The following is a 27,726-nucleotide window of genomic DNA, read 5'->3' as shown; positions in this document are numbered from 1 at the left end:
AGCTAACCTTGTATCACTGAAAAAAGAGATGTGCTATTGAAGCTTTTCGTCTTGCTCTCATCAGGACAGCTGCACAAGATAAACCAACAGTAAAGCGAGCAACAATTTATACTGCATGAGAAAAGAGCATTAATTGGTTGGCAAGTGGATTCTGAATGATAAAGGCGTTGCCATGGAGAATGCAGCAGAGAACAGTTAACAGCCAAGATTTTGCTTCAGATTCAAACAAGGCAGGCTGACTCTGGTCAATGCATTACCATGGGGGCTAGATGCACCTAAGCTTTTGTTTAGTTAGAAAAGGCATAATGTGTGGGCATGCTCCTTTTGTCTGCCGTGTGTGTGAATATATGTAGATTGTAGCATGTGTAAGTGAGGCACACTGTGAGCCTGACTGACCATCTTAAATTGGTTTTCAGCATATTTTTTAGTTAAATCAGAAATGTTTAGCAAGTGTTGTCCAATCCTTACCTACTGTCCTGCTACCTTCAGGGATCTGTGGACCTGCACTCAAAGCACCTTCTGCACCTCTACACTTCTCATTATGCCACCATTTTTTGTACTTTTCCTTGTCTTGTTTGCCCTCCCTAAATGCATCATTGTATATTTCACCACATTGAATTCCATTTGCCACTTTTCTTCCCACCTGACCAGTTCATTGATACCTATCTGCAGTCCCACCGATGGTTTCTGCCCCTGGGTGTTTCTTAACTTCACCTAAACTGATTCCACATCTTGATTTTCTGAGCTAATATCTTTTTTCTCTATTGTCTTTATCCCATCCTGTATTTTCAGGCTGACCACTTCTCCATTTTGCTTATCTTTTAAAGGTCAGGTATTCTCGAATATTTACTTCCCAACCTTGGTTACTTAGTCATCGTGGAGGTGTAGCTGCTATTAGATCAGACCCATTAATTTCTAGCTGTGATATCAACTTTTTCTATTTTCTTTTGATTGCTTCATGTGTTCAAATATAATACCTGCAGCTTTAAATTTTTTCTATTTCTCCCTGATGACACCCTAGTCACACATGTTCCATTACCTTTGTTAAGCTATCTGTCTCTTACTGACCCACTCTGCATATTTTTACCCAAATCGCTACTCTGCTTTACAGCGTTAACATTTTTTGCTTTTGAACTTGCCCTTTCCTGAATTCTCTCACCTCCTCTTTGTTAAATTAAAGTCCTATGCACCATCCTAATTATTTGATTCACCAGGGCAAAGACCCAGCCCGGTTTAAATGGGGCGACTCAAATGGAACAGCTTCCTTTCTCCCCAGTTAAAGCTACAATCAGATCAGCCATGATCTTATTGAATGGTGGAGCAACCTCGAGAGGCTGAATGGCCAACTCTTATTTTATATGTTCTTAACTAGCACAGGCACAATGGACAATGACCTGTATTCAATTCAATTCCATTTCACTTTATTGTCCACATGGAAATTAGTTTCGGGTACTTTGCTCATTCATTAAAAAAATTACATAGAAATGTACAGGAACAATAAAAAGATGGGAAATTACCCTATCGTAAAGATCTAACTTTAATTAGAATATGTTTTAAAAACGATTCCAATGCATTTAAATAATCAGTCAGTAAGTTCCACCCTGAGTGCACATCCTCACCCATGCATCAAACTCCTGTTAAAGGTTCTTATAGAGAAGGACACAAATGGGTTCAGGAACCGATTTGTCCTGCACCTGAGGGATTGTAGCCTTTTCCCTGAGCACATCCAGTAATATGAGTACAAGGGATGACTCTCATTGTTTGTGACACTCTTTACTTTCATCAAAATGCTTTGTGAGCAAATTTTGTCAAGAAAGATTGCTCGTAAATACTCTTCCTGCTTGGTTCTGTAATCTCTGTACTTTCAAAAGACAACAGTACCAGGAGAGACATTCGAAAATCTCAACTACAGCCTTTTGGAAGAGTTTCGCAAGTGTGGGATCTACTTGAAAGAATTTTAATTTTCTGAGGTAGTATATGTCCCTTAGCCACTGTATCTGTACATTGTTCCCTCCAGTTCAACTTATCATCTATTTAGATAATTGCAGTTAGTAGCTATTTGAATGTCAACTTCATGAATAATCATGGGAAAAATATACTAAACTGGCTTTCTCCTAAAGTCTATAACTAGTTCTTTAGTCTTGTTTTCGTTCAGTTTAAGAGAATTGCTATTGCACCATTTGATCAACTTCTGTACAGAGTTGCTATAGTTTCCTTTGTTATTCCTGAAGAGACCCACACGTACCACATCATCAGCATACTTCAGGATCGTTATGTCGTTGTGCCCTGATTGACCACCATTTGTGTAGAGGATGAAAAATAACGGTGACAGCACACAGGAATCCAGCATTCATTAACATGGGCTCCAAATAAATCCTGAAAATTTACACTCGTTGGGTCCTGTCGCGAAGGGAATCACTGATCCAAAGTAGGATTGACATCAAGATTTTTCAATTGCTCAATAAGCTTGAATGGCTGCATGGTATTCAAATCTGATGGTAGCGCGAGCATAGTTGCTTAATCTATCCCTGTACCGTTGGATCAGATGTACCAAGGTCAGGACAGTATCTTCCACTGACTTATGAGGTTAAAAGGCAATTTGTAACTGATCAATAAGTGGAACAAGATCTAAAAGACACTTTGACACAATGTGTTCGAAACACTTATCAGTTCTGATGAAAAGTCATACGGACTCGAAACGTCAACTGTGTTCCTCTCCGCAGATGCTGTCAGACCTGCTGAGTTTTTCCAGCTATTTTTGTTTTTGCTCAAAACACTTCATGACTATCGATGTAGACGCAACTGGTTGGTAACCATTCAGCTCAACAGGCCACAACTTCTTAGCAACATCCTGGGGGTTACTATTTAGCAAAAAACTGAACTGGACTAGTCATATAAATACTGTGACTACAAGAGTAGGTCAGAGGCTAGGAATCCTGTGGCGAGTAACTCACACCCTGACTCCCCAAAGCCTGTCCACCATCTTCAAGGCACAAATCAGGAGTGTGATAGAATACTCCCCACTTGCCTGGATGAGTGCAGCTCCCACAACACTCAAGAAGCTTGACACTGTCCAGGACAAAGCAGCCCGCTTCATTGGCAATATATCCACAAACATTCACTCCCTCCACCACCAATGCTCAGTGGCAGCAGTGTGTACCATCTACAAGATGCACTGCAAGAACTCACCAAGGCTCCTTAGACAGCACCTTCCAAACCCTCGACCACTACCACCTAGAAGGACAAGGGCAGCAGACGCATGGGAACACCAACACCTGGAAGTTCCCCTCCAAGCCCCTCACCATCCCGACTTGGAAATATATCGCTGTTCATTGTCACTGGGTCAAAATCCTGGAGCTCCCTCCCTAACAGCACTGTGGGTGTACCTACAGCACAGGGACTGCAGCGGTACAAGAAGGCAGCTCACCACCACCTTCTCAAGGGCAGTTAGGGATGGGCAATAAATGCTGCCCCAGCCAGCGAAGCCCACATCCCATAAATTTAAAAAAAAACCCAGAATGATGATGGCTGATTTCCAATAGCAAGCAACAGTATGCATGTCAAACAATTTCTGAAACACCAGAAAGGAACTGTATCATACTGTATCACACACTTTCAAATTATACAGTATTTATTTTATGGAAGATTTCCTTATTAGTTGGTTGGGATGTTGGGTTGTGGCGTGGAGGAGGTTGGAGCTGAAGCAACACCAGGTACAGTGGTGCTCAATATGTTCCATGCTTTGTTCATGCAGCGTTCGATCACTGGGTACTTAATTCTGAAGTAGCGATGCCGTGCCAGTGTTGGTGGTTATTTCTGTCGCAGGCTAATGTTTAAGCACAACTAGTTAATAAGCTAGGTCCCTGACTGGATAGACTTGGCCAGTTTGTACTGAACACTGTAACCAGCTCTAGTGCCAACCTTGCCTCTTGGCTCATTCTGTCACTTTTTTTTGTGCTAATGCAGGTGAGGTGAGTTACTCATCGCAGGATTCCTAGCATCTGACCCGCTTTTGTAGCCACAGTATTTATATGGTTAGTCCAGTTCGGTTTCTGGTTAATGGTGTCCCCCAGGATGTTGATAGTGGGGGATTCCGTGATGGCAATGCCATTGAACGTCAAGGAGCCGTGGTTAGATTCTCTCGTTGGAGATGGTCATTGCCTGGCATTTGTATGGCATGAATGTTATTTGCCACTTGCCAGCCCAAGCCTGAGTATTGCCCACGTCTTGCTGCATTTGGATATGGACTACTGCAGTATCTGAGGAGTCACAAATGGTGCTGAACATAGTGCAATCATCAGCGACCATCTCCACTTCTGCTCATACTTTGGGCCACAGTAAATCCATCTGATGAAACTGTCAACAATACTAAAGAAAAATAGTGAAGCTGTACTTATTTAATCTAAGAACAATTATAGTCAGGTTCCTTTTCTAAATTATAGGCCAGGGAGTCCCATTTCAGAGATGAGCTTTTTCTGCAATTTTCTTCTGTTATTCCCAATTCGATATCTCAAATTTGTATAAATTAAGTATTTGTTTTAAAACTGTACTCATCATTGAAATGTCATTGTGAAATTGGTTCTGTTCACATTCTAGTCTTTCATTGTGTTAACATCGAGAATGACAAGAATGAGATCTGCTTGCAAACTGGAGTACAGCACAACATCTGGGAAACCTGAGCAACCTATTGGACGGTATCCTGTCCCATATAAAAAGGACCTGCCATATGACATTGTTGAACTGATGGAGGAGGTAGAAACTAAGGTAGGCATTTTTACTGCCTAAGTGTTGTGCTGTCCTTTATTGATGCAGTGTAAAATATCTGAAATTTATTTTGGATTAAATTTATGTTGGTAGTCTTATTCGCCACCTGTAGTTAAATAATTTATTTTAACACCTTGCTGAGAAGACTGCATTGTGAAATTTTATAGTTAAAAGTTCCAATCTCAAATGACAATATGCAAGTGCAAATATACCAAGAACTTGTTAGACTGTATAAAGTGACTGCTGTCTTGTGAGTTCTGTTGTGCATTGTTGCTATTTATAGAAGTTACAATATTGAAACAGGCCATTTAGTCCAACTACCCATGTTTCTGTTTAACCTCCATACGAGCAAATAGTTTTAATCACAATAACCTGCCCTGTTACTATGTCCCTTCATTGCCAAATCCTTCATCCGCCTATTGAATCTAATCTTGAATGTTAACAGTTTTTCTGTCAGCCACTAAACCTGGAAGTGAATTCCAGTTTCTTAACTCTGAAGAGGTTTCTCCTGCCCTCTGTTCTAAACCTCCTGCATTTGCTCTTGTCTCTATGGACCCTTGTTCTACACCCTCAAATCTGGTCCTGGCGCCTCATCAACTCCCATACAGACAGGCTATCTAATAACTCCTCATCAATTTCGAATCCTTCTAGTGTATTAATTGCTTCCTCTTTTACCATGGCCAGGGAGGCATCATCTTCCTTAGTGAAGACAGATGCAATTCATTTAATACCTCACCTGCCTCCATATGTAAATCACCTTTTTGGTCCCTATTAGGCCCTACTCCTCCTCTTACCATCCTTTTACTATCTATATGCCCATAGAAGACTTTGGGATTCCCTTTTATGTTGGCTGCCAGTCTCTTTTCACACTCCATCTTTGTGTCTCTTATTTTTTAAAATTCATTCACGGGATGTGGGCTTCGCTGGCTGGGCCAGCATTTATTGCCCATCCCTAGATGCCCTTGAGAAAGTGGTATTGAGCTGCTTGAACCGCTGCAGTCCATGTGGTGTAGGTACACTCTCAGTGCTGTTAGGAAGGGAGTTCCAGGATTTTGACCCAGCGACAGTGAAGGAACGGCGAAATATTTCCAAGTCATTGAGTGACTTGGAGGGGAACTTCCAGGTGGTGGTGTTCCCATCCATCTGCTGCCCTTGTCCTTCTAGATGGTAGTGATTGTGGGTTTGGAAGGAGCCTTGATCCGTTCCTGCAGTGCATCTTGTAGATGGTAGACTCTGCTGCCACTGTGCGCTGGTGGTGGAGGGGATGAATGTTTGTGGATGTGGCACCAATCAAGTAGGCTGCTTTGTCCTGGATGGTGCCAAGCTTCTTGAATGTTGTTGGAGCTGCACTGATCCAGGCAAGTGGAGAGTGTCTCATCACACTCCTGACTTGTGCCTTGTAGATGGTGGACAGGCCATCCTTATTTGTTTTTTCATTTCCCCTCTGAACCTTCTGTATTCAGCCTGGTTCCCCATTCTGTTGTTGATCTGACATCTGTTTTAACCACACTTTTTTTTCTTTCTCATCTTAATCTCTATCTCTCTTTTGCCAACTGGGGGCTCTGGATTTGTTTGCCCTAACATGCCCTTCGTGGGAATTTGTATTAACATGCATAGATGGTTAACGGACAGGAAGCTGGGAGGAGGGATAAAATATTTTCAAGTTGTCAAATTGGAACTAGTAGAGTGCTATCAGGATTACTGCTGGGGACTCAACTATTTACAATCTTTAAGTCATTCATAAACAAAAAGACTAATGTATATAAATTTGCAGATGGGACAAAGCTTAATGGAAATGTAAGTGGTGAGGTGGATACAGGTTGCAAAGAGATATAGTGGGTTATGAGTGGGTAACAAGGTGGAAGATGGAGCACAATGTGGGGAGGAGTGAGATCATTCATTTGGTAAGAACAGAAAAGCAGTATGTATTTTAAAAAAGCATAAAACTTGTATTCAAGAAAGGATGAAGACAGAAAGTACAGGTCAGTTAGCTTAACATCTATTGTAGGGAAATTGCTGGAATATATTAAGGAGGGTATAGCAGAGCACTTTGAAAATCTCAAAGCAATCAGGCAAAATCAACATTGTTTTGTGAAAGGGGAATCATTTTTGACTGCTTGTTACTTCCTCAAAATAATTACAATAAATGTGGGTTAATGGGAACGTGTCGATGTGTTGTATTTAAATTTCCAGAAGCCATTTGACAAATGCCACATCAAAGGTTATGATGCAAAATAAGAGCTCATGGTATAATGGGCAACATTTTAGCATGGTAGAAAGTTGGTTAGCTGACAGGAAACAGAGAAGGCATAAATGGGTCATTTTCGGGTTGGAAAGATGTGATGAGTGGATTACCACAGGGATCAATGCTGGGGCCTCAACAATTTACAATTTATATCAATGACTTGGATGAATGGACCGAATGTCTGGTTGCTAAATTTGCTGATGACATAAAGATATGTAGGAAAGTAAGATGTGAAGAGGACATAAGGAGTCTGCAAAGGGAAATAGATAAGTTAAGTCAGTGGGCAAGAATTTGGCAGATGGAGTATAATGTGGGAAAATGTGAACTTATCCACTTGGGCAGGAAGAATAGACAAGCAGCATTTTATTTAAAAGGAGAGAGATTGCAGAACTGAGGTACAGAGGGACCCGAGTGTCCTGGTACATGAATCACAAAAAGTTGGTATGCAGGCTTGTTCTGAGTGATTAGGAAGGCAAATGAACATTGTTGTTTATTGCAAGAGGAATGGGTTATAAAAGTAGGGATGTTTTGCTACATTTGTACAGGGTGTTGGTGAGACCATATCTGGAGTACCGTGTATCCTGTACAGTTTTGGCTGTCTCATTTAAGAAAGGATATAAATGTGTTAGAAGCAATTTAGAGAAGGTTCACTCGACTAATACCTGGGATTGGGGAGATGGAGTTATCTTGTGAGGAAAGATTAGACAGGCTGGGCCTGTATCCATTGGAGCTCAGAAGAATGAGAGGTGATCTAATTGAAACTTTTCAGATCCTGAGGGACTTCACTGGTTTGATGCTGAAAGGACGTTTTCCCCCGGGGAGAGACGAGAGCCATGGGACATAGAGGTCTCCCATTTAAGACTAGATGAGAAGAATTTTTTTCTTTCAGGGTTGTGAATCTTTGGAACCCTTCCCCAGAGAGCGGTGGAGGCAGGGTCATTGAATAATTTTAAGACAAAGGTTGATAGATTTTTGACTAACAAGGGAGACAAAGGTTATCGGGGGTAGGTGGAATGTGGGCTTACATATATACATACATATGAATTATGAGTAGGAGTAGGCCATTTGGCCCCTTGAGTCTGCTCCGCCATTCAATAAGATCATGGCTGATCGGATTGTGGCCTCAACTCCACATGCCCATCTAGCCCTGGTAACCTTTGACTTCGTTATTAGTCCAGAATCTATCTACCTCTGCCTTAAAATTATTCAGAGACCTTCCTCCACTGTGCTCCAGGGATGAAGTCTAAAGATTCTAGTCTCTCACACAAGGGAAACATCCTTTCAGCAACCATCCTGACAAGTCCTCTCAGGATCTTATGTTTCAATAAGTTTACCTCCCAATCTTCTTAACTCCAATTGATACAGGCCTAGCTTGTCCAACCTTTTCTGATAAGGTAACACCCCATCCTAGGTATCAGTTGAGCGAACCTTCTCTGAACTGCTTCTAATGCATTTTGTTATGGCACAGCAGGTGGTAAATGCCGAGGTGCTCAAATCCCAGAGAGAAACTTGAAACATCTGCCACAACTGTTTTACAATTTGTATTTTATTTCGAGGTGCATGCCTTGAATTCAACAGTAATAAGTCCACTGGGTCTTAGAGGGTTTTTACAAAACTAAATTAAACATTTATTAACAGAAGAAAAGATTTTAAGCTTGTACATAGGTCTGCAAATTACTACGATAATAACTCCTAAATCCCGTAATTAATCTGGCTCCCAGTTGCACCTCCATTAAGGCAACAGTAAACTTCAATAGACCCAGGCAAAGCACACAATACCCTGGACAGTGATATTCAAAGTGAATTCTCTTAACTTCAATTCCTGGAGACAGCAGCTTAATGCACAGAGGCTGGTGGCTTTTCACACTTGCCTTAGATCTTAGAATGCCTTCTCCCTTTCACATAACCTCATCTCCTTTATACATGTTTCTCCCTTTTAATGTAAATTCCATTGTTCCCATATGTTTTTGCAATTTTACTTTTCTCATAAAATTAGTACCATGGAAAGAGTTATATTATCTGTAACCTTTGGGAAAAATAAACACTCTTTGGCTTAGCTTCTTATGGCTAGGTGTAACATCTCATCATCTCTTTGAAATTCAAACTACTCTAGTTTATTTAAAAATGCCAACATTCCTCACATCTCACATTCTAAAACTTCAGCCATGTTTATGTGTTTAGCATTTCAAACCGAGCTTCCCTTGAGAACTCAAAAGTTCCAGACCAGCTGTCTCCAATTCAGTTAAATCCCCCCCACACACACACATCCACAGAGAAACTAATCCAAACTGCATTATTAACCTACCTTTATAATAAATTGCAATAATAAGATGACAATTATTATATTTTCATGACAATTTGTATCCTTTTTTAAATAAGGAGATCAAAACTATACACAGTACTCTAGATGCAGTCTCACCAACGCCCTGTACAACTTTACCAAAACATCCCTACTTTTATATTCCATTCCCCTTGCAATAAACAACAGCATTCTATTTGCCTTCCTAATCTCTTGCTGTTTCTGCACATTAACTCTTTGTGATTCATGTACCAGGACATCTGGGTCCCCCTGTACCTCAGAGTTCTGCTATTTCTCTCCATTTAAATAATATGCTGCTTTTCTATTCTTCCTGCCAAAGTGGACAAGTTCACATTTTCCCACATTATACTCCATCTGCCAAGTTTTTGCCCACAATTCGATCAGCCATCATCTTATTGAATGGTGGAGCAGGCTTAAGGGGCCGAATGGCCTACTTCTGCTCCTAATTCGTATGTAGGTATGTTGGAAACTGTTTTCCTCTATCTACAGTGTCCCAATCTTTCAGCATTTTAAGCACATATCATGTCATCCTGTAATCCATGTTGTTCTAACAAAGGAAAAGCAAATTTTCCAAGTCTTTATGCATATTTATATTTCCTCAAACCAGACAGCACCTCGGTAAATCTGTGCTGTCCTGCCTGTAAAATCTCAGTGTACTTTCTATAGCATGGATACTGCATACAGTGGTCTTAGTAAGGCTTTTATATTCTACATATTTTGTGATGCACCCTAGAATTCCATTAACTTCTTTGACAGCCTTATTGTGAGGTGCTGCCTTCAATGTCATGTTCCCCAAATTCCCCTCACTTCCCTAGCCCTCAGCCTACTTCCCATACACAATACAATCACTACTGATATTTCTGCCATGCATCACCGCACACTCGATGATATCCCTTTGCAGATTCCTTTTGTTTGTTAAAGAACTTTCTGTATCACCTCTGGTGATGTCATCTGTAAATTTCAACACTTCCTCTAGATTTATCTCCAAATCATTGATAAACACAGTGAGCAGGAGTGTCTCCAGCACTGAATATTGAGGGAGACGACTACCCACTTCCAAGCATTCTGAGAAACTGCCCTGAATTCCTATTCTCTGATTACTACCTTTTTAAATCAATTTTTAACCACGTTTCCTATCCTTGCCCCTAATTCTATACCCTCTAATCTCCAGAAATTTTCATGTGTGGTACCTTGTCAAAGGCTTTCATTTACACCAGATCCACTATCTCCCTATCCATAGTGTCCATTATCATGTCCAATAACTCAGAGGTTTATCTACCAGAATTATTCCTTGAGAACTCTGGTGACTGCTTCCAATTCCCCTCAATTTTCTCTGCTGCTGCATTGGTAGTTTCTCAACTTTAAAACTGGGAAGTAGGAGAGAGAGAGAAGCGTTATTCTTTTGCATACATACAAACATCTGAATTAGGAGCAGAAGGCAGCCATTCGGCCCCTCGAGCCTGCTCTGCCATTCAATAAGATCATGGCTGATCTGATTGTGGCCTCAACTCCACATTCTCACCTCCCCCTGATAACCTTTCAACACCTTGCTTATCAAGAATCTACCTCTACCTTAAAATTGTTCAATGACCCTGCCTCTACCACTCTCTGGGGAAGAGAGTTCCAAAGATTCACGAGCCTCAGAGAAAAAAAATTCTCCTCGTCTCTGCCTTAAATGGGAGACCTCGTATTTTTAAACGTTGTCTCCTACAATGGGAAATATCCTTTTCAGCATCCACCCTGCCAAGCTCCTTCAGGATCTTGTATGTTTCAATAAGATCACATCTCAATTTTCTACCTCTAATGGATACAGGCCCAGCCTGTTCAACCTTTCTTCATAAGATAAACCCCCATCAATGGAGTGAGCCTTCTCTGAACTGTTTCTAATGCATTTATACCTTTTATTAGATAATGTTATGATACTGCAGGTGGTATTTGCCAGACTGACCAAATCCACAAGGGAAACTTGGCCATGCTATCACAACGAGTTTGAAATTTGTATTTATTACGAGAAAGCTGGTACACTGAAGTCAGAAGTAATGAGTCCACTACCATCTTTAGAGATTTTAAAGATTAAATTAAAACATTTATCAATGAAAGAAGGAAAAACAAACACACAATATTGCAGTTATGCAATGATAACAGTTCCCAAAATTCCTACTTAACCAGACTCCCAACTATACATCCCCTTTAAGGAAACAGTCTAAATAGATTCCAAATTTATAAAGTCATCCAGCAGTGTTACCACAAGCACCCACTGGACAATGGTCTTCCAAAGGTTTTTAATACAAATTTGGTTACGGGAACAGCAAACTTCTGCAGAGTGGCTAGAAGCTTTTCCCCCAAGTTTGTTTCACACAGTCACCTTTCCAGATCTCTCCCGGCCACGCCTCACACAGCCTTCCATCCTTCTTTAAATATATTTTGCCCCTTTTGATTTGTAAATCCCATTGTTTCAACTTGTTTTTAGAAGCTACTTTTCCCAGAATATAAAAATCTTTCATGTTTTCATTCTGGCCAGCACTTTTGGGAAAAACCAACATAATTTTACCTTATCTATCTTGCCAGTTGTAAACATTTCCCATGTCCCTTTGAAAATCAAATATTTCTCCACTTACGGTGTTAATGAAATTTGCATTTTTAGCATCTGCTGACCTCACCCAAGCTTAACTTGTTGCCATTTCAAAGACCTGTTTTACACCTCACTTCTTTGATAGTGTAAACCTTGCAGTCTAACCATCTCTAGTTTAATTAACTTAGCCACACATGCACAACCATACAGAGGGAGACACAGCAAAAATTCATCCCTAGGAAGAAGAAGCATACTAAAGGGAGGACATGGCAACCATGGCTGACGAGGGAAGTCAGGGACAGCATAAAAGCTAAAGAGAAAGCATACAATGTGGCGAAGAGCAGTGGGAAACCAGGGGATTGGGAAGCCTACAAAGACCAACAGAGGACAACTAAAAAATAAGGAGGGAGAAGATTAAATATGAGGGTAAACTAGCCAGTAATATAAAAGAAGATAGCAAGAGTTTTTTTAGATATATAAAGGGTAAGAGAGAGGCAAAAGTGGGCATTGGGTCGCTGGAAAATGACGTTGGAGAAGTAGTAGTGGGGAACAAAGAAATGGCGGAGGAACTGAAGGGGTACTTTGCGTCAGTTTTCACGGTGGAAGACACGAGTAACATCCCTAAAGTTCAAGAGAGTCGGGGGGCAGAGGTGAGTATGCTGGCCATTACCAAGGAGAAGGTGCTAGGAAAACTGAAAGGTCTGAAGGTGGATAAATCACCTGGACCAGATGGATTACACCCCAGAGTTCTGAAGGAGATAGCTGAAGAGATAGTGGAGGCGTTAGTGGTGATCTTTCAAGAATCACTCGAGTCAGGGAGGGTCCCAGAGGACTGGAAAATCGCTAATGTAACCCCCCTGTTTAAGAAGGGAGTGAGGCAAAAGATGGGAAATTATAGGCCGATTAGCCTGACCTCGGTCGTTGGTAAGATTTTAGAGTCCATTATTAAGGATGAGATTTCAGAATACTTGGAAGTGCATGGTAAAATCGGGCAAAGTCAGCATGGTTTCATCAAGGGGAGGTCATGCCTGACAAATCTGTTAGAATTCTTTGAGGAGGTAACGAGTAGGTTAGACAAAGGAGAGCCAATGGATGTTATCTACTTGGACTTCCAGAAGGCCTTTGACAAGGTGCCGCACAGGAGGCTGCTCAGTAAGATAAGAGCCCATGGTGTTAGAGGCAAGGTACTAGCATGGATAGAAGATTGGCTGTCTGGCAGGAGACAGAGAGTGGGGATAAGGGGGTCCTTCTCAGGATGGCGGCTGGCGACCAGTGGAGTTCCGCAGGGGTCAGTGTTGGGACCACAACTTTTCACTTTAAACATTAAGATCTAGATGAAGGAACTGAGGGCATCCTGACTAAGTTTGCAGATGATACAAAGATAGGTGGAGGGACAGGTAGTATTGAGGAGGCAGGGAGGCTGCAGAAGGATTTAGACAGGTTAGGAGAATGGGCAAAGAAGTGGCAGATGGAATACAACGTGGGGAAGTGTGAGGTCATGCGCTTTGGTAGGAAGAATAGAGGCATAGACTATTTTCTAAATGGGGAGAGAATTCAGAAATCTGGAGTGCAAAGGGACTTGGGAGTTCTAGTCCATGATTTTCTTAAGGTTAACTTGCAGGTTGAGTCGGTAGTTAGGAAGGCAAATGCAATGTTGGCATTTATTTTGAGAGGACTAGAATATAAAAGCAGGGATGTGCTACTGAGGCTTTCTAAGGCTCTGGTCAGACCACATTTAGAATATTGTGAGCAATTTTAGGCCCCGTATCTCAGGAAGGATGTTCTGGCCATGGAGAGGGTCCAGAGGAGGTTCACGAGAACGATCCCAGGAATGAAAGGCTTAACATATGAGGAACGTTTGAGGACTCTGGGTCTATACTCGATGGAGTTTAGAAGGATGAGGGGGGATCTGATTGAAACTTACAGAATACTGAAAGGCCTGGATAGAGTGGACGTGGGGAAGATGTTTCCATTAGTAGGAGAGACTAGGACCCGAGGGCACAGCCTCAGAGTAAAAGGAAGACCTTATAGAACAGAGATGAGGAGATGCTTCTTTAGCCAGAGAGTGGTGAATCTATGGAATTCATTCATTCATCCTTCACCTTTCCTCTTGCCATCCTTCCCTTGCTACCGTGATTTTTTTTTTGTATTGCTTTTAAGATTATTGGAATATTTTGTATTTTTTCGTCCCACTGTGTAACTTCAGGAACCGTGCAATATATTTTCAGTATTCCTCTATTTTGCAGAGTGGATTTTTGCCAAACATATTCAAAGTGCTTTCCTATCGGCCTGTGGAATTCCGGGCATTCTTTGCATACTACAACGCCCTAATGAACAAAGAAACAGGTAGGACGAAAAAAAATGATCTAACTCTTGTTGTTTCATTGAGACCCCCATAAGGGATTCACAACCAGTGACTATTTTTTGGTGTATGCTCACTGTTGTGTGTCCAGCTGCTTATTGGCTAACAGATATTTTTCAGGTTGCAATGTTTACATTTAATTTTCAGCCTAGAAAATAGGTGCCTTCTGTAACCAGGTGGGTCAGGAGGCACAGCTGTTGAAAAATCCCACCAGATTTTCTCTCCATTAACTTAGTGCTGAACGTTCCCAATGCCCATCCCCTCATCTGATTTTTGTCTTGATTTTTTTTTCCCGAGAAGGCAGCTCACCACCACCTTCACAAGGGCAATTAGGGATGGGCAATAAATGCTGGCCTAGCCAGCAATGCCCACATCCCGTAAATTAATTTTAAAAATTATGAAAAACACCATGCACTTGTGCAGCATTAACATTGCATATTCAATTGTAATAAAATTAGTAATGTGTTCAAAGAAATTGAAATTCCAGAACATAATTGTCACACTTATTTAAATTCAATAATTTAGAATTGTTACATAATTTTATCAGGAGACCTGGAAACTGGAGAAGCACCAGGGCTCATGGTTTCTCTCCCACCCCTGGTCTCAACTCTATTTTCCTGTCTGCCACCCATAACCCTTGATCCTTTGTCTATCAAAAAATCCATCTACTCAGCCTCAAATAAATTCAGTGACCCAGCCTCCAATGTTTTTTGGCTAAGAGAATTCCACAGATTAACGACTGTCTGAGCAAAAAAACTTTCTCCTCCTCTCTGCCTTAAAAGGGAGCCCTCTTATTTACAAACCGTGTCCCCTAGTTCTCGTCTTCCCCAAACCCCACAAGAGGAAACATCTTACTGATATCCACCCTATCAAGTCCGCCTGGATCTTTAAATGTTTCAGTAAGGCCACCTCCTGTTCTTCTAAACTCCAGTGTGAAAAACCCAATCTGTTCAACCTTCCTTCATAAGGTAAGCCTTTCATTCTAGGAATGGGTTGAATGAATCTTCACCAAACTGCTAACTGCTGCAATAATATCCTTTTTCAAATAAGGAAACCAAAACTGAACACAGTACTCCAGATGTGGTCTCACCAAAGCCCTGTACAACTGCAGTAAAAGAAGAGGAAGGGACTGAATGTATGCTTGCTAAGTTTGCTGATGACACCAAGATAGGTAGGAAAGTATATTGTCAACAGGAGGTAAAGAGCCCACAAAGGGATATGGATAGGCTAAGCGAATAAGTGTCAATTTGGCAGATGGAGTATAATGTGGGTAAATATGAACATTTGCAATTCTAATTCCTCTGGCACCTGAGTCTAAGGGAGACTGAAGAATTATGGCCAGTGCCTCTGCCATTTCTACTCTCATTTCCATCAGTATCCTTGCATGCATCTCATCCAGTCATGGTGCCTTATCCACTTTGAGTACAGACAGCCTATCCAATACCTGTTCTTTATCAATTTCAAACCCTTCTAGTGTCTGAATTACCTCCCCTTTCACTGTGGCCAGGTTGGCAACTTCTTCCTTGGTAAGGACCAATGCAAAGTATTCATTAATACCTCAGCTATGCCCTTTGCCTCCTTGCATAAATCCCCTTTTTGGTCCCTAATTGGCCCAACTCCTTTTACTATTTATATGCCTATAGAAGACTTTGGGGTCCCCTTTTAAGTTGACTGCCAGTCTCTTTTCATTCTTCGTGTTTCCTTCTCTTATTTGCTTTTTCACTTCCCCCACGAACCTTCTGTAATTAGGCTCATTCCCAATTGTATTTTGTACCTGACATCTGTCATACGCAGATGACTTCTTCATCTTAATTTCTATTTCTTTTGTCATCCAGGGAGCTCTGGCTTTGTTTGCCTTATGTTTCCCTTTTGAGGAAATATACTTTGACTGTGTCTGAAATACCTCTTCTTTGAAAGTAGTTTCAGCTTCTGCTTTTCCTCCCAATCTTTGACTCCAATTTATTAGGCCCAGATTTGTTCTTAGCCCATTGAAGTTGGCTTTCCTCTGGCTAATTATTTTTACTCTGGACTGTTCTTTGTCCTTTTCTACAGTCAGCCTAAAACTTGTGATACAATGATCACTGCCTCCTAAGTGTTCTTCTACTGACACATGGTCTACTTGGCCCACCTCATTTCCAAGAACCAGGTCTAGCAGTGCCTCCTTCCTCGGTGGACTGGAGACATACTGCTGGAGAAACTTTTCCTCAGCAAACTATAGGAATTCTTGCCTCTCACTGCCATTTACACTACTACTATCCCAGTCTATATTTGGATAATTAGAGTCCCATTATGACTACCCTATAAGTTTTGCATCTCTCTGTAATTTCCTTGAAAATTTGTTCTTCCAGTTCCTTCCCACTAGTTGGTGGCCTATAGACTACACCGGGCAATGTAATTGTACTTTTGTTGTTCCTTAGGTTGAGCCAAATAGATTCTGTCCTTGACCCCTCTGAGACACCCTCTTTCTTCAACACCGTAATGCTCACCTTAATCAATGCTACCACTCTTCCTGTTATCTTTGTAGAACACCTTGTATCCAGGCATATTTAACACCCAGTCCTGGCCTTCTTTGAGCCGGGTCTTGGTTATAGCCACCACATGGTATTTCCACATGGCAATCTGTGTCTGTAACTCACCAGGTCTTATTTACCATGCTCTGTACATTCATATACATGCCCTGATTTGGGCGCTAATACTTTTTACCTTACTCTGACCCCATCTATTAACTTACTATTCTTTATTCTAGTGCTGTATATCTTTCCCAGTATTCTGTGCATTTAGGTATTCCTTTCTGATATTATTTCTTGGTTCCCACACCCCTGCCAAGTTAGTTTAAACCCTCCCATTGATTTGCATGGATATGAAATGAATGTGGCCATGGATATGAAATTGGCTGAGTAACAGAAAGCAAAAGAATAGCGGTGAGCAGTTGTTTTTCGGACTGGACGAAGGTTTGTTGTGGAGTTCCCCAAGGATTGCTATTAGGGTCCGTGCTCTTCCTGATCTTTATTAATGACCTAGACTTTTGATCAGGGCACAATTTCATAATTTGCTGATGTTACGAAACTTGAAACATTATGAAGTATTGTGAACCATGAGGGACATAGGAAATAGGAGCAGGAATAGGCCACTTGGCCCTTGTTGCCTGCTCCACCATTCAAACAGATCATGGCTGATCATCTATCACTCTCACCATTTTCCCCACGATCCCCATATCCCTTGATGTCATTAGTATCCAGAAATCTATTGATCTCTGTCTTGAACATGCTCAATGACTGAACTTCTGCAGTCCTCTAGGATAGAGAATTCCAAAGATTCACCACCCTCTGAGTGAAGTATTTCCTCCTCATCCCAGTCTTAAGTAGCCTGCCCTTTATTCTGAGATTGTGTTCCCTAGTTCTAGACTTATCAGCTTTGGGGAAACATCCTGTACACATGTACCCTGTCATGCCTTTCAGAATTTTGTAAGTTTCAATGAGATCACCACTCATTCTTCAAAACTTTAGAGAATATAGGCCCAGTTTCCTCAATCTCCCCTCATAAAACAATCCCGCCATCCCAGGGATTAGTCTGGTGAACCCCTGTTGCACTCCCTCAATGGCAAATACATCCTTAGATAAGGAGACAGAACTGTACACAATACTCCATGTGAGATCTCACCAAGGCTCTATGCAATTGCAGCAAGACATCTTTACTCCTGAACTCAAATCCCCTTGTGAAGAAGGCCAACATAATATCTGCCTTCCTAATTGTTTGCTGTGCCTACACGCTAGCTTTTAGTGACTCATGAACAAGGACATCCAGGTTCCTTTGGACATCAACACTTCCCAACCTCTCACCATTTAAGAAGTACCCTGCCTTTCTGTTTTTTTTCTCTACAAAAGTGATTAACTTCACACTGATTCACATTATATTCCATCAACCATGTACTTGCCCATTCCAAATCCCCTTGAAGCCTCCTTGCATTCTCCTCACAACTCACATTCCCACCTAATTTTGTGTCTTCAGCAAATTTGGAAATACTACGTTTGGTCCTCGCATCCTGTTCATTGATATAGATTGTGAATAGCTGTGGACCAAGCACTGATCCTTGCGGTACCTCACTATTAACAGCCTGTTATGGCACAGCGGTTGGTAAATGCTGAGCTGCTCAAATCCCAGAGGGAAACTTGAAACAGCTGTCACAACTGTTTTTCAATTTGTATTTTTATTTCGAGATGTGTGCCTTGAATTCAGTAGTAATAAATCACCGGGTCTTAGAGGTTTTTTACAAAACTAAATTAAACATTTATTAATGAAAGAAATGATTTTAAGCACATACATAGGTCTACAAATTACTACTATGATAACTCCTAGCTCCCCTAATTAACCTGACTCCCAGTTACACCTTTGTTAGGGCAACAGTAAAACAAGATAGATTTCAACAGGCAAAGCACACAATACCCTGGACAGTGATATTCAAAGTGAATTCTCTTAACTTCAATTCCTGGAGACAGCAGCTTGGCACATAGAGGCTGGAGGTTCTTCACACTTGTTAGACCTTGGAATCCCTCCTTTCCTTACACAACCTCATCTCCCTTTATACATGTTTCTCCCTTTTTAATGTAAATTCCATTGTCCCAGTATGTCTTTACAACTTTACTTTTTTTCATAATATAAATCTTTCATGGTAGTTGTAATATCAGTAATCTTTGGGAAAAATAAGCACACTGTTTGGCCTAGCCTCTGTTGGCTAGGTGTAACACCTTACCATCTCTTTGAAATTCATGACTCTGATTTATCTAAAAATGCAAATGTTCTTCACACCTCACATTCTAAAACTTCAGCCATGTTTATGTATTTAGCATTTCCCTTATGATACATCAAAGCACCCAGACCAGCTGTCTGTAATTCAATTAAAACAAACACACACATACACACACACAAACTAATCCAAACCCCACTTTTAACCTACCTTTACAATAAATTGCAATAATATTGTGAAAATTATTATATTTTCATAAGACAGCCGACTATCCTGAGAATGACCTGTTTATTCCTACACTCTGTTTTCTGTCAAATAACCAATTCTCAATCCATAGTGGTATATTTTCTCTCTGCCCAAACTCATGTGCTGTAATTTTGTTTACTAACCTGTGTGGGATCTTATTGAAAGTTTTCTGAAAATCCAAATAAACTACACCCACTGGTTCTTCTTTATCTATGCTACAAGTAACATCCTCAAAAAACTCTAACAGCTTTGTCAAACATGATTTCCCATTCATAAGTCCATGTTAACTCTACCCAATCATATTATTGTTTTTCAAGTGTCTGGTTATCACATCCTTTCTAATAAATTCTAACATTTTCCCTTCTAATGATGTCAAAACTAATAGATCTGTAGCTCTCAGTTTTTTCTCTCGCTCCCTCCTTAAATAGTGGAGTTACATTTTGCTGCTTTCCAGTCTGAGGAACCTTTCTGGAATCCATAGAATTTAGAAAGATAACCACCAATGCATCCACGATATCTATAGCCACCTCCTTCAACATTCTGGGATGCAGCTTATTTGGCCCTGGGGATTTATCAACCTTCAATTAATTTTCGAGTGCTCCCTCTTTATTAATACTAATTTCTTTCAGTTCCACATTTCCACAAGTCCTGTTATTTCTGGGAGATTTTCTGTATCTTCCTCCGTGAATACAGACACAAAGTAATTGTTTAGTTTCTCCGCCATTTCCCTATTCTCCATTATAAATTCTCCTGTGTCCGCCTGTAATGGACCCACATTTGTCCTTGCTAATCTTTTCTTTTTCACGTACCTAAAGAAGCTTTTACAGTTTGCCTTTGTTACTCGCCAGCTTGCACTCATTTCTCTCTTCCCTTTCTTCATCAGTTTCTTGGTCATCCTTTGCTAGATTCTGAATTGCTTCTTACCATTTTCCTGGCAACCTTATAAGTCACTTCCTTTGATCTAATGCAATCTTTAACTTATTTTGTTATCCATGGTTGATTCACCTTTTTTAGTGTATTAGAGAAATGTATATTTGCTGTAGACCATGTAATACTTCTTTAAATGCTAGCCATTGCTTGTCTACCATCAAATCTTTTGATGTATTTTCCCCATCCTCCATAGCCAACTTGCCCCTCATACCTTCATAATTTCCTTTGTTCAGATTTAGAACCATAGTTTCAGAATGAACTATTCTATGGGGAGGTTAGTGTAGAACTTAAAAAGGACATACACAGTTTGGTGGAATGGGTGCACAAATGCCAGATGAAATTTAATGCAGAGAAGTGTGAAGTGATTAAATTTGGCAGGAAGAATGTGGAGTTACAACATTAAGGGTGCAATTCTAAAGGAGGTGCAGGACCAGCAGGACCTGGGCGTATATGTGCATAAATCATTGAAGGTGGCAGGACAAGTTGAGAGCGCAATTAATAAAGCATACAGCATCCTGGACTTAAGACCATAGAGTTCAAAAGCAAGGAACTTATGTTAACCTTGTATAAGACACTGTTTCAGTCTCAACTGGAGTATTGCATCCAGTTCTGGGCACCACACTTTAGGAAGAAATTGGCAACGTTAGAGAGGATGCAGAAAGGGTTCACGAGAATGGTTCTAGGACTGAGGAACTTCAGTTACATTGAAAGATTGGAAAAGTTGGGACTGTTCTTCTTGGAGAAGAGAAGGTTGAGAGGAGATTTGGTAGAGGTGTTCAAAAATGAGGGGTCTAGACAGAGTAGATAGTGAAAAACTGTCCCCCTTGGTGGAAGGATAGAGAACCAGAGAGCATAGATTTAAGGCAATTGGTAAAAGAAGCAATGGTGACACAAAAACTTTTCTCATGCAGCGAGTGGTTAGAATCTTGTATAGACTGCCTGAGAATGTGGTGGAGGTGGGGTCAATTGAGGGTTTCAAAAGGGAATTGGATCATTATCTGTAAAGCAAAAGATTTCAGGGCCACGGGGAAAAGACAGGAGTGGCACTAGATAAATTGCTCCTGCAGAGGGCAGAGCGCACACAATAGGCTGAATGGACTCATTCTTTGCTGTAACCATTCTCAGATTCTGTATTCTTCCTAAGGTGCCCAGAACTGCTCTCATTACTCCAGGTGTGGTTTTGTATAGCTGTAACATATAACTTATACTCCTTGTACTGTGTACTGTCTGGTTTATTTACCTAAGGAAGGATCTACTTGCCTTAGAGGGAGTGCAACAAAGGTTGACTAGACTGATTTCTGGGATGAAAGGATTGTTTTGTCAGGGGAGATTGAGTGGACTTGGCCTCTATTCCCTATAATTTAGAAAAATGAGAGATATTCTCATTAAAACATATAACATTCTTAAGGGACTTGACAGGGTAGATGCTGGGAGAATGTTTCTCTTGACTGGGGAGTTTAGAACTAGGGGCCACAGTCTTTGAATTAATGGTTGGCCAATTAGGAGTGATGAGAAATGTCTTCACTCGAAGAGTTGTGAACCTTTGGCATTCTCTACTGCAAGCAATATGAATACTCAATTGTTGAGTGTATTGGAATCGGAGATCAACAGATTTTAGATACTAAGGGAAAGGGGGACAGTGCAAGAAGCTGGAGTTGAGCTAGATTGGCCATGATCTTATTGAATACTGGAGCAGGCTCAAAGGGCCAAATGACCTATATTGCTTTTGTTACGTATTCTATTCGTCTAGATATAAAAGCCAAAATTCCCCATTAACTGTTTTTATTATCCTTTGTATCTGCATGTGACGTTTTAATGATCTATGTATGTGGATACTGTGCCCCCTGTCCCCCACCAAATCCCCCAGCCAAAATCTTTGCACCACCACTTTTTCTAGCTTTTCCCATTTAAAAAAGGTACTCTGTTCTATTCCTTTTAGGTCCAAAGTGTGGATGACCTCACTTTTGCCTACATTGAAACCCATTCGGCACAGTTTTGCCCACTCACCTAATCTATCAATGTCTCTTAATTTTATGCTTTCATCTAGATTGCATACAATGCCACCTATCTTTGTGTCATCAGCAAACTTGGATATTTGGTTTCCGATATCATCAATTAAGTTAATAAATTTGGTGAATGGTTGAGGCTCCAACATAGATTCTTGCTACATCACATCCTGCCAATTAGAGACCCTGCCTATTGTCCCTACTCTATCACTTTCCTCTCGTCCCTGTGACCCAGCCAGTTTCTTAACCAGAAATTAGAACCAGCACGCACATAACAGGCCGAATGGACTCATTCTATGCTGTAACCATTCTCTGACTCTGTATTCTTCCTAAGGTGCCTAGAACTGCTCTCATTACTCCAGGTGTGGTTTTGTATAGCTGTAACATATAACTTATACCCCTTGTACTGTGTACTGTCTGGTTTACTTACCTAAGGAAGGATCTACTTGCCTTAGAGGGAGTGCAACAAAGGTTGACTAGACTGATTTCTGGGATGAAAGGATTGTTTTGTCAGGGGAGATTGAGTGGACTTGGCCTCTATTCCCTATAATTTAGAAAAATGAGAGGTATTCTCATTAAAACATATAACATTCTTAAGGGACTTAAAAAAACATAATTTGCCTTGAATTCCATGAGCTTCAACTTCAACTAACAGTCTCTTATGAGAGACTTTATCAAATGCCCTTTTAAAGTCCATAAAAATAACATACGTGGACAGTTCCTTTCCACTACTTTCGCCACCTCTTCAAAAAATTCAATCTGGCTCATCAGACATGACCTATTCATTAGAAATCCTTGCTGCCACTCTGATCAGCTGAAGGTCTCTGACCCTAATTCAGCATTAGTTTTGTTGGGATGTCTGGCATGCTGATCTCTTCCTCAGCTGTAAATAGTGACTCAAAATAATTATTCAGCATGTTTGCCATTTCCTTGTAATATCCCTTATCAGTTTTCAAGGGGCCCAATTTGTTCCTGGCCACCTTTTCTTCCTGCTATAATTGTAAAAAAAAATGTCTCTGCTGATTTTTATATCTCTTGAAATTTCCTTTTCATGCTCCCTTGTTTTGTCACCCTGCTATTTTTTGTATCTCGCCTATTTGCCAGGATCTGTGCACATTTTTGTATGCTCTTTTGGTTTTATGTTGTCTCTTACCTCTTTAGTCATTCATAGCTGAAGAAAAAGACCCATTTATGCCAATTCTCTGCTTTATGTTAGCTAGCCAATCTTCTATCCATGCAGATATGTTAGCCACTACACCATGAGCTTTTATTTTTCGCAATAACCTTTGTTGAGGTACCTTATCAAATACCTTCTGGAAATCTAAGTACAGTACATCCACTGGTTCCCCTTTATTCACAACACGTGACTCCTTCAAAGAACTCCAATAAATTGGTCAAACATGTTTCCCATTTTACGGAATGATGTTGACTCTGTCTGATTGCCTTGAATTTTTCTAAGTGCCCTGCTATTATATCTTTGATAATAGCTTCTAACATTTTCCCTATGACAGATGTAAGGCTAACTGGCCTATAGTTTCCTGCTTTCTGTCTTCCTCCCTTTTTGAATAAAGGAGTTATATTTGCTATTTTCCAGCCTAATGGAATCTTGCCTGAATCTAGGGAATTTTGGAAAATTAAAACCTGTGCATCAACTGCCTCACTAGCCACTTCTTTCAAGACTGGAGGGTGAGTCCATCCGGATCTGAGGATTTGTCAGCTCGCAGTCCCAACAATTTTCTCAATACCACTTCCCTGGCGACTGTAATTTTCCCAAGTTCCTCCCTCCCTTCCATTTCCTGATTTGTAGCTAGTTCCAGAATGTTACTTGTGTCTTCCATAGTGAAGACTGAAGCAAAATACACCATCTTCCTACTTTCCATTATCAATTCCCCAGACAGAATTTCTATAGGACCAACACTCATTTTAACTATTTTCTTATTTAAATACCTATAGAAACTCTTACTATCCATCTTTATATTACTAGCTAGCTTTCTCTTATATTCTAATTTTTTCCCTTCTTATTAATCATTTTGTCATTCTTTGCTGTTCTTTATATTCTTTCCAATATCCTGACCTGCCACCCATCTTTGCGTAATTATATGCTCTTTCTTTAATTTTGATATTGTCATTATAACTTTTTTAGTTAACCACGGATGGTGGGTTCTCCCCTTGGAACTTTTCTTTCCCATTGGAATGTATAAATCCTGTAATATCCCTTTAAACGTCTGCCACTGAACTTCTATTAACATATCCCTTAACCTCATTTGCCAGTTCACTTTAGCTAGCTCTGCATTCATGCCCTCATAATTACCCTTAAGTTTAAAATACTAGTCTTGGGCGCATTAGTTTCCCCCACAAAATGAAGGTGGCTCACTACCACCTTCTCGAGGGAAAACTTTGGATGGGCAATAAATGCTGGCCTGGCCAGCGACACCCACATAATGTGAAAGAATTTTTACAAAGCTATTTACTTCAGAGTTACTACCAAGGGGCATATGTACAACTCCCATGAAGTCTTAAGTCAATTTCTGTTTATTAATTTTACCTATAAAGTCTCTGCAGCCTTCTTGAATATTGGGGAGTTGAAGGCTATGAGGAGCTGGCACGAAAGAGGAGTTGAGGCCTGGGGCAGAACAGCCATGATCTTATCGAATGGTGGGGCAGGCTTGAGGGGCCGAATGGCCGCCTCCTCTTATTTCTTATGTTCTTAATTTTGTTACATCCTCTCATAATTTAAATGATTACATCCTTAACCACTAAGGCTACTCATCCCCCTCTGCCATTTTCCCTACTCTTCCTATGGACTTTATAAGCTTGTATATTTAGTTCCCAGTCCTGATAGTCTTGCAACCTCAGAATGGCTGCCATCTCATACCTTCCAATTTGACTTCATGATTATAACTAGGAAGTGGATTGTTTTGGAGCAAGCCATTGAAATGTCTAATTCCTTTTAATGAGTGGAAAGGGAATGTTTTAACTTTTCTCTTTCTGTTTCCACCTGACCCCCTCAAATTTGTCTCTAGGTAATCTCAGCAAAGCAGATAGAGAACTTATTATTGTGGCCACGAGTGCTAATAATCACTGTCCCTACTGTGTCATTGCACATAGTGCCCTGCATCGGATATATTCCAAAAATCCAATTCTAGCAGATCAGGTGAGTAATAATGAAATACTCTGTCTGCATAAAGGCAGAGTTTGTAATTAACTGTAATTTGGCTGCTTGGTGATTTCACTTCCATTCTACCTGTTCTGTTAAGGTGGCTGTGAACAGGCAATTGGCTGACCTGGATGATCGGCAACGTGCCATGTTGGATTTTGCTCTTACTCTAAGCAATGCAGAAAACATCAATGAGGATCATCTAAAAAAACTGGAAATGCATGGATTTGATCGTGAGGATGCCTGGGATATTGCCACAATAACAGCGTTCTTTGCAATGTCCAACCGTCTGGCTCACCTCATCAATTTGCGTCCGAATGAAGAGTTTTATACGTTGGGAAGATTGGCCAGAGAGAAGGATAAGAATGAGGGTTAAGATACTCTGATATCCAAGTTCTGTTACAGATTCAGCCTGCTGTTCATTTGGAAAGTAGCTTATGTTATTTAAGTTTGATGTGATGGCTCTGGAACCCAGAGCTGCTAGGTTGTGAAATGCAAAATGAAACTAGAATAAAAATAAGAGAATTTCCATACAAAGTTGAAACCAAGTAGAATTCTAACTACAGTATTTAAAATTAGGAAGTAAGAAAACAATTGTAATTGAGCATTTATCCAAAAAATACCAAAAGAAGCAACTGTTATGTAATGGGATTGCACACTCAATGATTTTGTACCATTTTATATACAAGTAAACAGGTATGAACATTATATAGACATACCTGGCACCCTTTGCAGTCCCAGAACTCAGTTACTGGTATGATGGAACTGTATTGAACTAGTTCTGCTGTTGAAAATAAATCAACAATTTACTGTTTTTGTTACTAATCGGTTTATGCACATGAAATTATTACATTTTGAACCTGGTTGAGTTTCAGTTTAAAATTGACTCTTAAATTTTAAATTTGACTCTTAACTGCCCTCTAAGATGGGCTAGCAAGCCATTTAGTTCAAGGGCAATTAGGGATGGGCAACAAGTTCTGGCACTGCCAGCGACACCCATGTTCCATGAAAGAATAAAAAAAGCAACGTCTTGGGGATTTTCAAGAAATTGTGAAAGACATCATATGATTTTAATTCTATTTAACAGAATTTTAGTACAAAAAATTTCATCTTATTACTTAGCTAACTGAAGAGAAAGGCAGTTTTGTTTAAACAACAGTTTTCCGCAATTCCCTAGAATGGTACTGAAAATGAGGAAATTATAGTTCTAGGCACCTCCATTATAGGGAGTGGATTAGAGCCATGGAAATAGTGCAGTGAAAGTTCACTAGAATGGTGTCACAAGCAAGAGGTTATAGTTACAAGGAAAGGCTTGAAAGATTCGAACTTTTTTCACAAACACTCATGGCATGAACTAATAGATTTTCAAAATTATGAAGAATTTTGAGAGGGTAAATAGTGTTTTCAGTGTTTAGTGAATCAATAACAAGTGGTAGAGGCAGGGCTATCATAAAAGAGCAAACAGGGACGTTAAGACATTTTTCAAAGGGTAAGAATGCTTTCGATATCGAGGCAGAGACTGTAACATAATTTAAATGGAAATCAAAAAGGGAATTAAAAAGGACATAGAAGCAGGTGGAAAGGACAGGAAAATTGGATTAGAGTACATAACAGTCCCAGTTATCAATGGAAGCTATTAGCCTGAATGAATTGTTTCTGTAGTGCAGTTTTGATAAGTTTCATTTAAATTTACGGGAATTGAATTTGAGTGGAATCTAAAGAACATGTGAAATTGCAAGAATAACTGCAGGTTGAACACCAATTTAATTTTCGTTTAAAATTAAAATTTCTTTCAAAGTTGAATCTATTTAATTCTAACTACTTACCTAACGTGTGGAATAAATGAAACACATGATCCATGGGACAAAACCAAACTGTCACAAGTTGACCATAACTTGCTCAAATCATATTCCACAATTTTATATCTTGTATCCTTGATGGGCTAACAAGGGAAGAAAAATAACTTTGGTTAATTCAACAACTTTCCTTTATATAGCACTTTCAACTAAGAAAAACATTGAGGTGCTTGTCCTGTTTTTGAGTTTGTGCGCTGGATATTTCCATTGATTCAATATCAGCAATTTAAACATATGTAAGCCTCACAATCTGGTATGGACTCTCCTTGGATCAACATCTAAACAACAATATAACAGAGAAGCCTCACTCTGTACACCTGGCCACTGGAATACATGTGAAAAAAATTAGTCTTTTTGTTGGCATAATGTAGATTAAGAAGTGACATGATAGAAGTGTTTAAAATTCAATTCAGTTTCTCTTTATTATCCATAAGGAAATTCATTTGGGTAACATTGCTTATTCATTTTTTTAAAATTACATATAAATGAATAATAATGAAAGAAAATTACCCTATCACAGAGAT

At 40.1% G+C, this 27,726-nt stretch overlaps 1 protein-coding gene across 1 annotated transcript in view; it reads left to right on the top strand.

Moving 5' to 3' along the window:
• Positions 1 to 27,149, top strand: part of LOC144675389 (uncharacterized) — a 51,872-nt gene extending 24,723 nt beyond the window's left edge. Inside the window, exons 2-5 of the mRNA XM_078536203.1 lie at positions 4,597 to 4,764; positions 14,148 to 14,247; positions 25,213 to 25,343; positions 25,447 to 27,149. Of these exons, the coding sequence (XP_078392329.1) occupies positions 4,597 to 4,764; positions 14,148 to 14,247; positions 25,213 to 25,343; positions 25,447 to 25,722 (675 nt within the window). The 3' untranslated portion in view covers positions 25,723 to 27,149. The remainder of the gene's footprint in view (positions 1 to 4,596; positions 4,765 to 14,147; positions 14,248 to 25,212; positions 25,344 to 25,446) is intronic.
• Positions 27,150 to 27,726: the final 577 nt, after the last annotated feature.

Source organism: Cetorhinus maximus, unplaced genomic scaffold, assembly GCF_964194155.1.
Source record: "Cetorhinus maximus unplaced genomic scaffold, sCetMax3.hap1.1 HAP1_SCAFFOLD_991, whole genome shotgun sequence".
NCBI classification, from domain to species: domain Eukaryota; kingdom Metazoa; phylum Chordata; class Chondrichthyes; order Lamniformes; family Cetorhinidae; genus Cetorhinus; species Cetorhinus maximus.
Note: the sequence above shows the minus strand (reverse complement) of the source record. Positions and strands in the feature narration are given on the sequence as shown.